The sequence below is a fragment of the Arachis hypogaea genome, chromosome 18 (genome assembly GCF_003086295.3).
Source record: "Arachis hypogaea cultivar Tifrunner chromosome 18, arahy.Tifrunner.gnm2.J5K5, whole genome shotgun sequence".
In the NCBI taxonomy this organism is placed as follows: Eukaryota; Viridiplantae; Streptophyta; class Magnoliopsida; order Fabales; family Fabaceae; genus Arachis; species Arachis hypogaea.
Genome location: NC_092053.1, coordinates 105,317,351 through 105,330,550, shown reverse-complemented (window position 1 = coordinate 105,330,550; position 13,200 = coordinate 105,317,351). Strand labels below are relative to the sequence as shown.

At 34.1% G+C, this 13,200-nt stretch overlaps 1 protein-coding gene and 1 long non-coding RNA gene across 30 annotated transcripts; one reads left to right on the top strand and one right to left on the bottom strand.

The window, feature by feature from the left end:
• Positions 1–236: 236 nt before the first annotated feature.
• Positions 237–4,196, bottom strand: LOC112772190 (uncharacterized). 26 transcript variants are annotated; one of them, XR_011876806.1, is made up of 12 exons: positions 3,976–4,182; positions 3,819–3,910; positions 3,655–3,715; positions 3,357–3,482; positions 3,052–3,197; positions 2,587–2,778; positions 2,194–2,297; positions 2,026–2,088; positions 1,868–1,930; positions 1,508–1,580; positions 1,000–1,068; positions 237–574 (listed from the first exon to the last, which is right to left on the bottom strand). XR_011876806.1 is itself a non-coding variant. In XM_072226078.1 (10 exons), the coding sequence occupies exons 6-9, from the start codon at positions 2,692–2,694 to the stop codon at positions 1,557–1,559; spliced, it is 258 nt and encodes an 85-aa protein (XP_072082179.1). In that variant the 5' UTR covers positions 2,695–2,778; positions 3,052–3,197; positions 3,357–3,482; positions 3,655–3,715; positions 3,819–3,910; positions 3,976–4,182; the 3' UTR covers positions 237–1,068; positions 1,508–1,556. The 26 variants fall into 26 exon arrangements, 14 of the variants coding, with proteins under 14 accessions (XP_072082179.1, XP_072082182.1, XP_072082183.1 ...); XR_003187415.3 differs by having other exon boundaries at positions 237–560; XR_011876802.1 differs by lacking the exon at positions 3,819–3,910 and having other exon boundaries at positions 3,976–4,185.
• A 4,049-nt stretch (positions 4,197–8,245) lies between these two features.
• On the top strand, positions 8,246–10,270 carry LOC112771637 (uncharacterized). 4 transcript variants are annotated; one of them, XR_003815656.2, is made up of 5 exons: positions 8,246–8,378; positions 9,062–9,140; positions 9,433–9,490; positions 9,621–9,690; positions 10,055–10,270. It is a non-coding gene; the product is annotated as an uncharacterized lncRNA (long non-coding RNA). The 4 variants fall into 4 exon arrangements; XR_003815655.2 differs by having other exon boundaries at positions 9,621–9,706; XR_003815654.2 differs by having other exon boundaries at positions 9,621–9,716.
• The last annotated feature ends 2,930 nt before the right edge of the window (positions 10,271–13,200 follow it).

Sequence of the window (13,200 nt, the reverse complement as noted above, 5' to 3'; positions counted from 1 at the left end):
TAATTTTTTTTATTTTTTCATTGCAAAATAAATTTATTTTCATACAAAATAAATATAAATTTAATAAATACAAATTTTTATCTAATTTGTATTCGAATATTTATAATATTTCAAAAAAAAATATAAATTCATCGTATTATCAAACTAAAAGAAAATATTATAAACAAACAGTTAATATAATTCAAAATATAAATAATGTGTATTGATACATCAACTATAATAATAAATAACAACCATACATCAACAAATTTTATTGAGTAAATTAAAAATCATTAATGGGTATCCAAAGGGCTCTAAATAATTTTCCTCATACTAGTAAATTAAAAGACCTATGCTGCAAGCAACTCCTATTCAATTTCTTAACTCATTTGAACAATTTTCGCTGCTCTAATAATTAACTTGTAACAGAGGATTCATTAGATGAAGTTGGTGAAGGAGGTCCTGTGTTAATTCCACTTATCTCATCTGCAAAATTCACTTCACTTGCTCTTTCTGCTGCTACTACTTCTTCTTCATCATCCCACCTTTCCTCACAACTTTCTGGACTATGCTACATGAACCTGTTATAGCTCACCTTTATACTCACCATCAAACTTTTATGTTATTAAGACATCTGAGACCACTTTTTAACTTTAGAATTTGATGATAAGCTTAAATGCTTCATAATGGATATAACCTTTTATATTACATATAGTTCTGAAAAATAAGGAAATTAAATAATGCTATATATGTCAAAGAGATTTTTTACATGTATGTATAACTGTGTCTATATAATCTTCTATGATATATATCTATATGAATGAAACACCAAGGTTACTTTAAGCACTAGAAAAATATTAGTGATTATTTGTATCTGCAAGCTAATCATACGAGGAATAAATATTAAGGGGTTCTCTGGAGTTTAATTTATGTGGAACTGATCATAATAGATTTCATGACATGTACCAAAGTTCACTCAGCTATATATCAGCAATGGTAGGTGGAAACAAAGTAACAAACCTAATATAGAAACCAAATTCAATGCAAGTCACTTCATTCTTGCTTCCATCAAACATCTTCATCTTCAATCTAAGTTCAAAAAACTATTTTATTATTTTTACCCTTTCAAACCATCTTCAATCTAAATCCAAAAACCATTTATTTCAGAAAAAAAAAAAATCTTATCCTAGTACTATTACAATTTTCTAAGTTCTTCCAAAAAAAATCATTGCTTTATTTAGTGTTTGACAAAAATTAAAGCTGTGAATCCATTCCTTTAACAACAACTGACTGACCCTTCTATATAATTATATTATTGAAAATATTGTTTAAAATGGAGGATTGAAAATTTGTTATGTCAGATAGTCAACCAAAATTGTACAGACATGGTTTATTAGAATGCAAAACAAATTCAATAAAAATTCCAGGAGCAAAAGCATCGAACAAATTTGGAGATGAAGCATACATGATTTGTATATAAAAGCCACTGGAAGTGTATCCTTCTACTTCATAAAGGAGTACAAATTACCTTTGTGAAGAAGCTGTACGTTACTGAATGGTAACACCAGTCTTAAGTACTAATGCTGCAAGTGCCTAGAAAACTAGAAAAAAGGACACATGATGAGAACACTAGAAATAACTGAAACCAAAGAATGCCAATGAAAGATACTCAACATTGCTAGTCATTAAGTTCATTATATTTTAATACTAATTTCATTGCCCGACACAAAATTAATGCTCATAGATGTCATTCATTAGCATATAAAGATCAGCAACCTACTGACGATGCTAATATAATTTAAAAAACTAATTTAACATAAGAAATCCCAAGTCATTAGCAATGCTAATTTCAATGCAATAACATATGGTAGAATAATCTTGCTGTTACCTCGTTCTCAACAAAGAAACTCAAATCACTCTCAAGAAGATTAATTTTTCCCAGTAAATTCTCCTGTAGAAAAAGGTATGTCAGAATTAAACCTTCAGCCAACTTCCATTAAAAAAAATAAGAGCAGGAAATGATAAAGTTGATGGAGCAATTTGTACCACTTTAAGGCTCAAAATTTCTTTTTCACTCAGCAACCGCTTGGTTTCTTCCATCAATCCAACCTGAAAAGTGAAAACAATACAGGAAATGAATTATCTTAACAACTAGTTCTTAAAATTCGATGCTCCTAAGTTTTTGAAGTGAAAAATAATTCTCAAGCCATTCACCTCTTTTTGAAGTAAGGAACTCTTCTCACTCTCTAACTGTGCAATTCTCATTTCCAAACCAATTCTCAAGCCATTCACCTCTTTTCTGAGGTTATGGAAGAGACCTATAGATATAAAAAATATATATAATGTACATGAAAAATTCCAAGACAAACAATATCATTTGCTGAATGATATTCTACCTTCAAAATTTTTTATATTTACAATGACTCCTATAGTGTTTATTATATACTCTTAAGCCAATGGTTCATTGCAGAAGATACATCCTATTTTGTATATTGAAAACTATCTGACAGCTTCAAATTCGTGAAACAATGTATCTAAGATTGATGGCCTCAAACAAAGGGCAAAAGATTGGGTGTGTTATGAGAGCCAGCCTTTTATGTTTCTAACCTCTTTGAGCTTCATCACAAGTTCTTCACGCTCGGCTTCTACCTCAGCATATTTAAGGCTCATGTGGAAGTACCGCTCCTGAATATCACTTAACTCTGCCTCTAGCATTGATTTTATACGTTCAAATTTTCTTTTGTCACAAGTTCTCCTTCCCCCATTGATTTTATTGAACCATTTGCGTGGCCTTGGGATCTGCAAGTTCATAAACAGAAGGAAGTAGATTATATATAATATAGTATTAACCTATTAACCATAGTTATATAATATACTTATGGCGCCAGAAATTAGTTCATGTGAAAAACTATCCAAATTCAATTCTTATAAGGCACTAAAAAAATTATTTTCCAATCAATTTTTCTATTGGAAACAACATAGAAAGGTGATAATTAATCACAGCTTATCAACTCAAGGCTCCTAGTATTTATTGACAAACTTCATGCCCAAGGCACAAACTGTTCCTCTAACCTATTAAGTTGACCTTCATGTATGTTGTTCGTTTTTGTAGCTTTTGCAAGAGAACTATCAAGTGATGACTGAATCTTTGATATTGGATCTATTTCTACAGTATTAATACTTTCATCAAGAATTCCAAGTTCAGTTTCCACTTCCACCTATTAAGAGAAACGAGATATGAAACAAAAGATCAGAAAAGCGTTATTTCAATGAAAATGCAACCACTTGATATGCGCAGCAAAATTAAAATTATGAACTATACTTTGTAATATTGGACTAGGATATAGAATAGAATGAAGTAAGTATTCAAAACGTACCTCACTCTGATTTTTGCTACTATAACGAAGGTCCAGTTGATCTTTCATGTTTTCTCTCTCATTTTTCAAAGTAGATGGTTTTTTCCTAGTACTATAGTATGGAATGGCATTCTTCACCGCAGAATTCTGTGAAATAAAAATGAAAACAAATTAATAGACATACAATGCAACAATGCCATGAGTTATTATTAGAGAAAAATAAAAAAACAAGCCATGAGCATTGCAATGTTAACCCCTCTATAAGCAAGATATAATCACAAACAGTTACAATGCATAGCCCTGAAAAGAAGAATCTAACCTGCAGTAACAGTTTCACTGCTTGAAAATCTAACCAGAGAAGATTCTAATCGCTGCACTTCCTGAAGACAAAAATCATTCAAAATTAAATTGAAACAGGGAGTGAATAAGTAAATAAATACATAAGCCGTTTTGAAAGAAAAGCTAGGGTTCGAAGAGACAGACAAGTTTACAAAGTGAGAGTAAGATTGATAATGTTGTTGCTAGGGTTTGTTGGTTTGTTTAGTGTGTAATGGTTTCGATTCCTGAAGCCATACCTGAACAAGGAACTATGATTTCAAATGAGAAGAATTCAAAAATTGAAAGCCATGCAAAACCATACCTGAACCGGTGGATGGAGATGATCAGCGAATGGCCATTGCTGTCAGTGATGAGAACGTGGACGGAGCGATGGAGAGAGCGGCGGCGGTGAAAGAAGCTTCTATGATGGAGAGAGCGTGGACGGAGAGAAGAAGAAGCTCTGAGAGGATAGCATCTGAGAGGATATGAAGAAGCTCCTATGACAGAGAGTGTGGAGTGTGAGTGCATCGAGAGGATAGGATGTGAGTTAGGGTTAACTCAATATTTCCGACGGAAAATTTTAAATTACAGACGAATTTTTCTGTCTGTAATAATTTAATAAAACGCAGCGTTTTGTCCTCTTAATTACAGACGAATTTTCCGTCTGTAACCATTTCCCACGAAAAAAAATAATTTTTCTGACGGAATTATCGACGGATTCTTTTTTCCATCTGTAATTTATGCTAATTCATTTTTTTGGTTTTCCAACAAAAAATCCCTCTGAAATTCCGTCTGTATTTCCGTGAGATAAAATCCGTCAAAAATATTCGTCTGTAATAACTAATTTTTTAGTAATGTATAAATTATAATAAAAATATTGTAATTGTTCTTGAAATATGGCTTAAATGTACCTAAAATACATGGAAGAAATTTTCGTTAAAGAATGAAAAATGGTGTTGACATGTACATAGATACATATATATATATATAGAGAGAGAGATCTAGCACATCGCATGCAAAGCAAAGCTTATGATTAAAATATGCAACCGACCATGGACCCATTCACATCTTCATTGGGAACTCTTAAGGCAGAAAGAAAAAGGAGGGAGATAAAATAATGAAGACGTGACCTAATCACCTAAATGGAAAGTTCAACAACCATTATTGTATGTCACCCAATGATTTGTGTTATGTTTGTGGCTTATTTCACTCATGATTTCACAACCCACTTTTTGAATATAAAGAATTATTATTAGTCAAAATTTTATTTTCTCAATTTCTGATTACCTTGTGAGTTGTGACAGGAACATCAATACCAATATTTAAATATAAAGATTACATCCACTTTTGAAATTATATAAAGAAAACTCCTCATAATTTTTGCCTGAATCACGGTCGTAGTAATAAATTTACGGAAAAGTACACGAACGAACTCCATATGCAGCCAATTTAATTTATTAATACAGCAATCTATTTTTTAAAAAAATTTAATTTTAAAATTTTAAAAATTAATTTTATGCTTAAAAATATACACATCCTTCCATTTTCTTTTATTTCTCTTTCCCTCTTCTTCTGCAACTTCTTCGAAGTAACTTTCACACTCTTCTTCTTTTTCTGTCTTGTGTGGCTCTTTAGATCACTGCCGCTTTCACTTCTCTAAAGTTGAGAAGCGAGAGAATGCTAACACAAACGTTGAAAAGTTTTATCCTTCTCTTTAGATGTTTTTTTATTCAGTTTTAAATGATTATTTTTGATAGTATTGAATGTTTCTTTTTTTTTAAATTTTGCATAATTATTCTTCTTAATAGTTTTGTATGTTTTTTTTTTTTTTTTAGGTTTTGGACGTGTCTTTTTTATAGGTTTTGGATTTTTTTTGTTTTAGATTTTTTTTTAGTTTTAGTCTTTTTAATAGTTTTAGATGTTTATTTTTCTTAATTTTCGAATATTTCTTTATCTTATATTTTGGATGTTTTCTTTTATTATGTTTCGGATATTCTTTTTCCGGCCCACTAATTTTATTTAGATGTCTTGTTTTATTAGATTTTGAATATTTTTAAAATGATTTTGGATATCTCTTTTTTGTTAGGCTTTATCGAATATTTCACTACAAGAAAAATGGCCTATGGCCACGCTTTTTATTTGCCACGCTTTAAAAGCGTGGCCAAAAGTGGTCAATGGCCACGCTTTTGTGAGGGTGGCGATTGAATAGAGATTTGGCCACATTTTTTCTGGCTACGCTTCAAAAACGTGGCGAAAAGGGTCAACGGCCACGCTTTTGAAAAGGTGGCCATTTATTAGAGAAACAGCCACATTTTTTTCTGCCACGCTTCAAAAGCGTGGCCATAGAGAAAAAGAGAGACGTTTCAAAAGCGTGGCAACAGGGTTTCATTATGGCCACGCTTTTAAAACGTGGCCATATCCTAGTACTCTTTTGGCACGCTTTAAAAGCGTGGCCAAAAGGTTCTTTTTTTTTGTTTTGGAAAAAAAAAACTAATAACCCTAACCTGCGAGAGACTCTCAAACCTAACAACCCCTTCAGCCTAATAACACCTAAACACGCTTTGAGACTCTCTCACCCCCATCAATGCCTCCGTCACTCACAACCCCTGCACTGACGGCTGAGGGTGGTGACGGCTGAAAGGAAGCTGCTGCTGGTGTCGGCCTCCATGAGGATGATCGGGAGCGAGGGGGAGGTGGCTGTGATTTTCGAGGCCAGGGGAGGGATGGTGGCGATGCGAGGCTTCGATTCGTTGATTTGCTTGCGGATTTCGGCGGCGGTGTTGAGAGGGTTGGTGGTGGTGATGATGGCGCCGAGGGACATGACGACGAGGCAGATGACGGGGAAGTAGATGTTGTTTGGGGAGAGGAGGAGGACGACGGTGCCCTTGCGGATGCCGAGGTCGTAGAGGGAGGGGGCGACGGCGTCGACGGCTCGCCAGAGTTGGTGGAAGGTGATGTGGTTGCCGGTGGTGGCGTCAAAGAAGGCGATCCTGGCATGGTGGGCGTGTGATGAGATGAAGGTGGTGACATCCAAGGAGTGGTTCTGTGGAAGTGGAAGTGGCTTACTTTTGCGCTGCAGAACCCACTTCTTGGATCTATATCTCTTCCCCTGCTCCTTTCTTCTCGGCGCTGCTCATCTTCTTCTCCTCGGCGCTGATGCTCTTTTGGTGAGGAAGGTCACAAGCCCCTGCTCAGCCACTCTTCTTCTTCTCGGCGCTGGTTCTGGTAATGCTTCTGAACTTTGCTCGTTCGTGTAGGCTTCGCCCCTGCTTTGCTCCTTCGTCCTTGCTTCATTAAATTTGTGGCAGACATCTTTCCGCTTCTTCAGGTATGATTTTTTTTTCTTTTTGAATTTATAGAAGAATTCTTGATGATGCTAATTTTGAGAATTTGATGGTAATGTCTTGCTGTAAATTTAGTATTTAATTCCATGATTTGATGCTGTTGCTTAGAGAAATATTATCTGAGACTTAAAATTTGAGGGTAACATGACCCAAAAAGAAAAAAAAAATAGACTTAGTTCTGGACTCTGCAAATTGGTGTCGTTGGAAAACATCATGTGTTGAACATCAATGAATGCTTCTCTTGCCTTGCTATGGCTTTTAAATACGAGATAAGTTGAAAGCATTGAAAATGTGAAATTATTGATAAAAGATGTTTGAGCGTTTGACAGCTTCTTTATGTCCTTCTTTCACTCCCAATAGATATTTTCTTGAGGATGAGGGTGTTATTTTAATGTCTATTAGCACTGGTTTAGGTTTGCTGTCACAATAGATTGAATGATGAATTGATAATATTTTCAGATTTATGCTGGTTCCTTCTTTGCCATTCCCCTTGTCCGATGGTTTTTTATTAGGAAGGGAATGCTGATATTGAAAAGAGAAATCAAATTAGGAAGCAGTGTTCAAAAGTACTCGAATTACCTGACCCTTCACTGAGACAGAAGGTATGGTTATTCATTTTGCTCCCATGTAGTTTTAGGAAGGTATGTTAATTAATTTAATTTGAAGACCAACATGGGTATTTTTATCAAGCCTAATTATTGTTATAAAATTAATTTAATGTTATAATTTTTAGGATTTAAGGCCTTCATTCTATTTGGCAGTAGGATCAGAGTGGGAAAAAAGCCTATGATTTTCTCTGTCAATCAGCAGCAAGAGAGGAGAAAAAGAAAAGAAAAAACCTTTCCTTTCATCACAAAGCAACATTATTGACTAAGATTAGGTAGCTTTTACTGTTTATCATACACGGTTCCGTATCTCCTTTTTGTGTTTTAATCATGGAGTTTGGTACATGTCTTGATTTTAACACTGTTTAATGTGATCTCTTCTTCTTCTTCTTCTTCAGATCTTTATCACCATAAAAACAATGTCAAGACAGAAGCAAGGAGGTGAAGAAACCATGATGTCAAGCCTGAATGAAACAATTGAAAGAGAAGAGAGAGAAGAGTTGGAAAAAGAAGGTGGTGGTTCAGGTTCACATTCCTCCTTGAAAAGTCTTCTCTGGCATGGTGGTTCTGCTTATGATGCTTGGTTCAACTGTGCCTCAAATCTGGTATATACACAAAACAGTTTCAATTCATTTCATAATTGTTGAAACTAACTAACTAACTGGGATTATTCTCTTTGTTGTAGTTGGACTGCTTATTTGATAAGCATTCTCTACATTGAGTACAAAACCCGCAAGGAGAAAGAGAATGTCAGCTTCAAAAACCATGTCATTCAGGTTTGAGTTTTTTCTTTCTCAGCTTTGAGTTTAGTTTACTGTACAAACAAGGAAAACCACCATTAAATTGTTTTAAGGCTGTGATTACAAGTTTGCCTTTTTGAGTGAAAAAGGATTGGGTTTCAATTCTACTTTATTCACTAACTCTTTTTTTTCCCGTCCCTTCTCCTTCAAGCTCTTCATTTACCAAACACATCTTTATATTGTTGTCTTTGCCTCTTTGATGAGTACAATGTTTCATAATAGAAGATAAAGAGATATTAAGGTTGTGCTTATTAGAACGAAGGATATGACACTAATACATAATTATAAACAAAAAGACATTAATGCCCTTTTTATTGTACATTGAAAAAGTAAGCATATTAGCTGAAATTGGCTATAAAAATAGCTTCTTAATTGAACTCTTCTTTTATAACAATAATTAGGAATTTTATATAACCAACATGAATTTAATTTGCTCCCATGTGAATTTATCACCCATCTGGGCAAGGTAGTGCTATTATTTTATATACATTAGTTTTATTCTTATCGGTTTTATATAACCAACATGAATTTAATTCCTTTACAAGCAAGTTGATATAATTGTTACTCAATACAATTTTTCTTCAAACAGTAGAAACCTTTTTGTCATTTTGAAATTATTGGACCAGTATTTTATTCTTATTGGTTTTCTTTTTTTGCAGCTTGTAAACTTCCTCGCACCCCTAATGTGAATGACATAATGAAGAATTATTTTGATTACAGATTGAAGAAATGTAGCTCGTAAGTTCACGCTGAAGCACCCACCATTAAGCATTATCTTTAAACATTTTCTGTTGGAAATTAGAGTGTATGGTGAATTATTTTGATTATTATTTCAGAATAATTTTGGTGGGAAATGGGTAGGTTGAGAAGTTTAGATTGGTAGCGTTTGGTTTTTAACATGGTATTCAACACTACTACTACAAATAATTTCAGTGGCATTGTAGCTTGTAGGCCTTTAAGTTTATTACCATGAAATTGAAAGTATGGTGTTGGTGTAATCTTTTGAAGCCTTTTTCTCTTGTTGTCACAGTTCCTAGTTGACAAGGACAAACACTTGTCATATCTCATCCATGGGTATTTAGAGGAAGGTAATTCATTAAGTCTGCAAAATTGTAACAATGAATCTTTCTCTAAGTGTTGTTTATGTATGTTCAACTTTAATTTGTGGGAAATGGGAATTGTTTCTTTCATTAACTGTTCTGTTTCTTTGTTTATCAGTGCCTTGTATTAACTCCATCTTGTGAAGGCAAAGAAAGCTAGAAGATACATTCCAAAAGAATTCAAATAGGTCGAATATCAAATAGGTCCAATATTGTAATTTCCTCTCTTTAGATTATAAATGCAGCAATTCTTTTATGGGTTTGAGTCTTTAGATTATAAATGCAGCAATTCTATTTTCAAAGTCTTCAATATATTTTCTGCTTTGTTTTTAGCTAAAGGAAGTTGTGAAATTTTGGACCTCAAGTAGCTGAACTTGCTTCAATACATTTTGTTTTATTCCTATTAGCATAATGCTGATGAATTTTTATAGTAGAATGTGAACCTGGTTTAATTTAGAATTGTTAATACATGCATAAATTAGATTATTTCTTATAATATTTTTATATATATCGTTTTTGTTGGTTCAATTTGTTCTTGATATTTTGCTGCAGGCTAGTATTGGAATGGATAACTTGAATGCTTAATACACAAAGTGGAGCAGTTTTAGGTTGATTATGATCTTTTACTAAGTATTTAAGTTGATGATCATCTCTATTAGTGTAATTTGATATATTATGAGCAGTTTTAACTTGTATTATTTCTGTATTTTTCTTCGGTTTTTAGTTTTGGATTTTGAACTCAAGATTTATTTTGTATTTGAGTATTAGTTTTTTAATGTATAAAACAATTATAGTAAATTATATATGTCACTAACTATTGTTTGATTTGTCTTGTAATAAAAATTGCATAATATATTTGTAGGTTTGGTAATAAAAAAGGATTGAAAATTTATAGTGTAGCAATGAAGATCAAGTAAGGAAAATAATTTTTTTTTTAATTTAACAAGGTTTTTGCCACGCTTTTAAAGCGTGGCTGTATATCTTGCTATGGCCACGCTTTTAAAGCGTGGCCGTATCTCTCCCTATCGCCACGTTTTAAAAGCGTGGCCGTATCTCTTGCTATCGCCACGCTTCAAAAGCGTGGCCGTATCTCTACCTATCGCCACGCTTCAAAAGCGTGGCTGTATCTCCCATATGGCCACGCTTTTAAAGCGTGGCCCTATCTCCCACATACGGCCACGCTTTAACGGGTGGCTAGTTGTAAAAAGCGTGGCAAAAGAAAAAGCGTGGCGATAGGTCACCAAAAGCGTGGCGATAGATCAACCGCCACCCCTTCATACGCCACCCTTTCAAAAGCGTGGCAGTAGCTCAAAAAGCGTGGCGAAAAGCTATCGCCACGCTTTTTTCAACTTTTCGCCACGCTTTAAAAGCGTGGCAATAGACGTATTTTCTTGTAGTGTTTCTTTTTATTATGTTTCAAATGTTCTTTCCTCAGTAATTTTGAGTTGTTTTTATTTTGTTTGACTTTTGGATTTTTTTAATATTTTAGATGTTTTTTTTATTAAGTTTTAGATATTTCTTTGTATATTTTTTCTTTTTAGGTTTTAAAGGATTCTCTTTTAATAGTTTTAGATGTTTTTTTTATGTATTGGATGTTTTCTTTTGTTATATTTAAATGTTCTTTTTTCAATAATTTTAAATATCTCGTTTTATTATTAGGTTTGGATGTTTTTAAAATAATTTTAAATATTTTTTTTGTTAGACTTCGAATATTTTTTACGCTAAGTTCAGATGTTTTCTGTTAATAATTTAGGATTTTTTATTTTTTATTTTTTATTTTTTTTTGTTTTTTTAATATTTTAGATAATTTCTTTTATTATGTTTAAGATGTTTTTTTTTAATTATATTTTAAATGTTTCCTTTTTAATAATGAGAGAGGAAAGGAAAGAGAGGCTTTCAGCGTATTTTTTGCTGAGAGAAATGTCAAAGTGACTTTGTATGATGAATTTGGGTTATTTTTAATTAATTTTTCTAAGCCCAAGTAATAGTTGACTGTAATATGCTACCCTAATTGGTTACTTAGCATAATTGTAAATTTACTATGATGCAACGCCTTCAACTGGGCATAAGGCACATGCTCGGCCAAAAATTTACCCCTTAGGGCATTATTGGCCCACGTGATATTCAATCAAGATCTTCTCCTGTTAAATTTAAAAAGAATTTGATACGAAAAATGGAAAAGGGGTATTACGTAGTAGTGTTCCATGAATTGAATGCCTCATGGGCTGCAATCACTTGAATTGTATATCTAATTAAATATAATAAATAATGCAGCAATCACGGTTGTAGAAAGGGTAGGGGCGGAGACAACAGCTCTGTTCAGGGAGCTCCGTTTCTCTCAATAGGAGAGTCTTTTGAAAACTCTGGGTTCTTCTCCAAATTTAAGGGAGTTTTTGAGTCTTATTTTTCAACAAACAAATCTACACTCTTACATAATCCTCATTCCACTTGAATCGTCAAGACCACTGAAACCTGAAACACACATCATTCTCTTCATTAACCACTGAAACCTGAAACACACAAAATTTTTTTCACTAACCCTTCAAAATGAACAACATCGAGGAAAAAGTCATAAAACTCAACAAGTCGGGAGAAATGGGATATAAGAAAGATTGCTTAAATGTGGTGGGAAAGTTAATAAGTGATAAGGAGATGAGCTTCAAAACTTGCAAGAATGCTTTACTAGGAATGTGGGAAAACCCTCAAGGAGTGGCGGTACAGACATTGGAAGGAAGAAGATACTATTCAGCTTCAAAGACAGGAAGAAAGGGTTGCAGATCATTCAGAATGGACCATGGAATGTCAAAGGTAATATGATTAATCTCAGGCTATGGAGAGAGGGCGTGTCAGTTTTTGAAGTTGACCATGATTTCATGGAATTTTGGATTCAAGTGCATGGCATTCCACTTGAATTCATGGAGAAAGAAACTGCTTGCCTTATTGGAGAAATGTTAGGAGTCTTAGTCGAAGCTGAAGAACCAAAGATGGATGGAGTCCTCAAGAGGCCATATCTGAGAATTAGGGTGAGCATCAATATCACAAAGGCATTACCTACAGGATTCTGGTTAGATAGAGAGAATCTACCTCCACTGTGGATTTTTTTCAAGTATGAGAGGTTGCCAGACAGCTACTGCTTCAACTGTAGTATACTAGGGCATGAGAAGAAGTCATGCAAAAATCCAACAGCCATGGCATGCTGGGATTCCACAAAGAAAAAATATGCATCGAGACTGGGAGCAAGTCTGGGTCGAACATGATCAACCATGGGAGGAGGTACTCCAAAACAAGGAGGACGGAGTCAGGATGGGGAGGTACATGCGCGTGAACAAATGAACCCTGAGAGAGAGAGAGTAGCGAAGAATGAAGCTCTGAAGAAAGTAGGATGAGGGCAGAAAGAGTTTCGCAGCAGAAAATCCGTGAGGAAAGTGTATGGGAAAACCAAATGAGGAGAGAAGAAGAGATGGTAGACGCAGAGGAGCAGGTAGAAGAAATACCAAGAATCCCTGATTTTCAGGAAAAGGGGGATACACATCATGAATTAGGAACAACCTATAAAATCAGCAATCTGATTGAAGAGATAAGAGAGAGGAAGAATGAATGGGCCGCTATCAAAAAGGCCCAGATGCAAGAAAGGAGGAATCAAGCAAAGAAATCAGATGGAAATGGTCAAGCAAGGGATATTGGGCCCAAAACAGGGG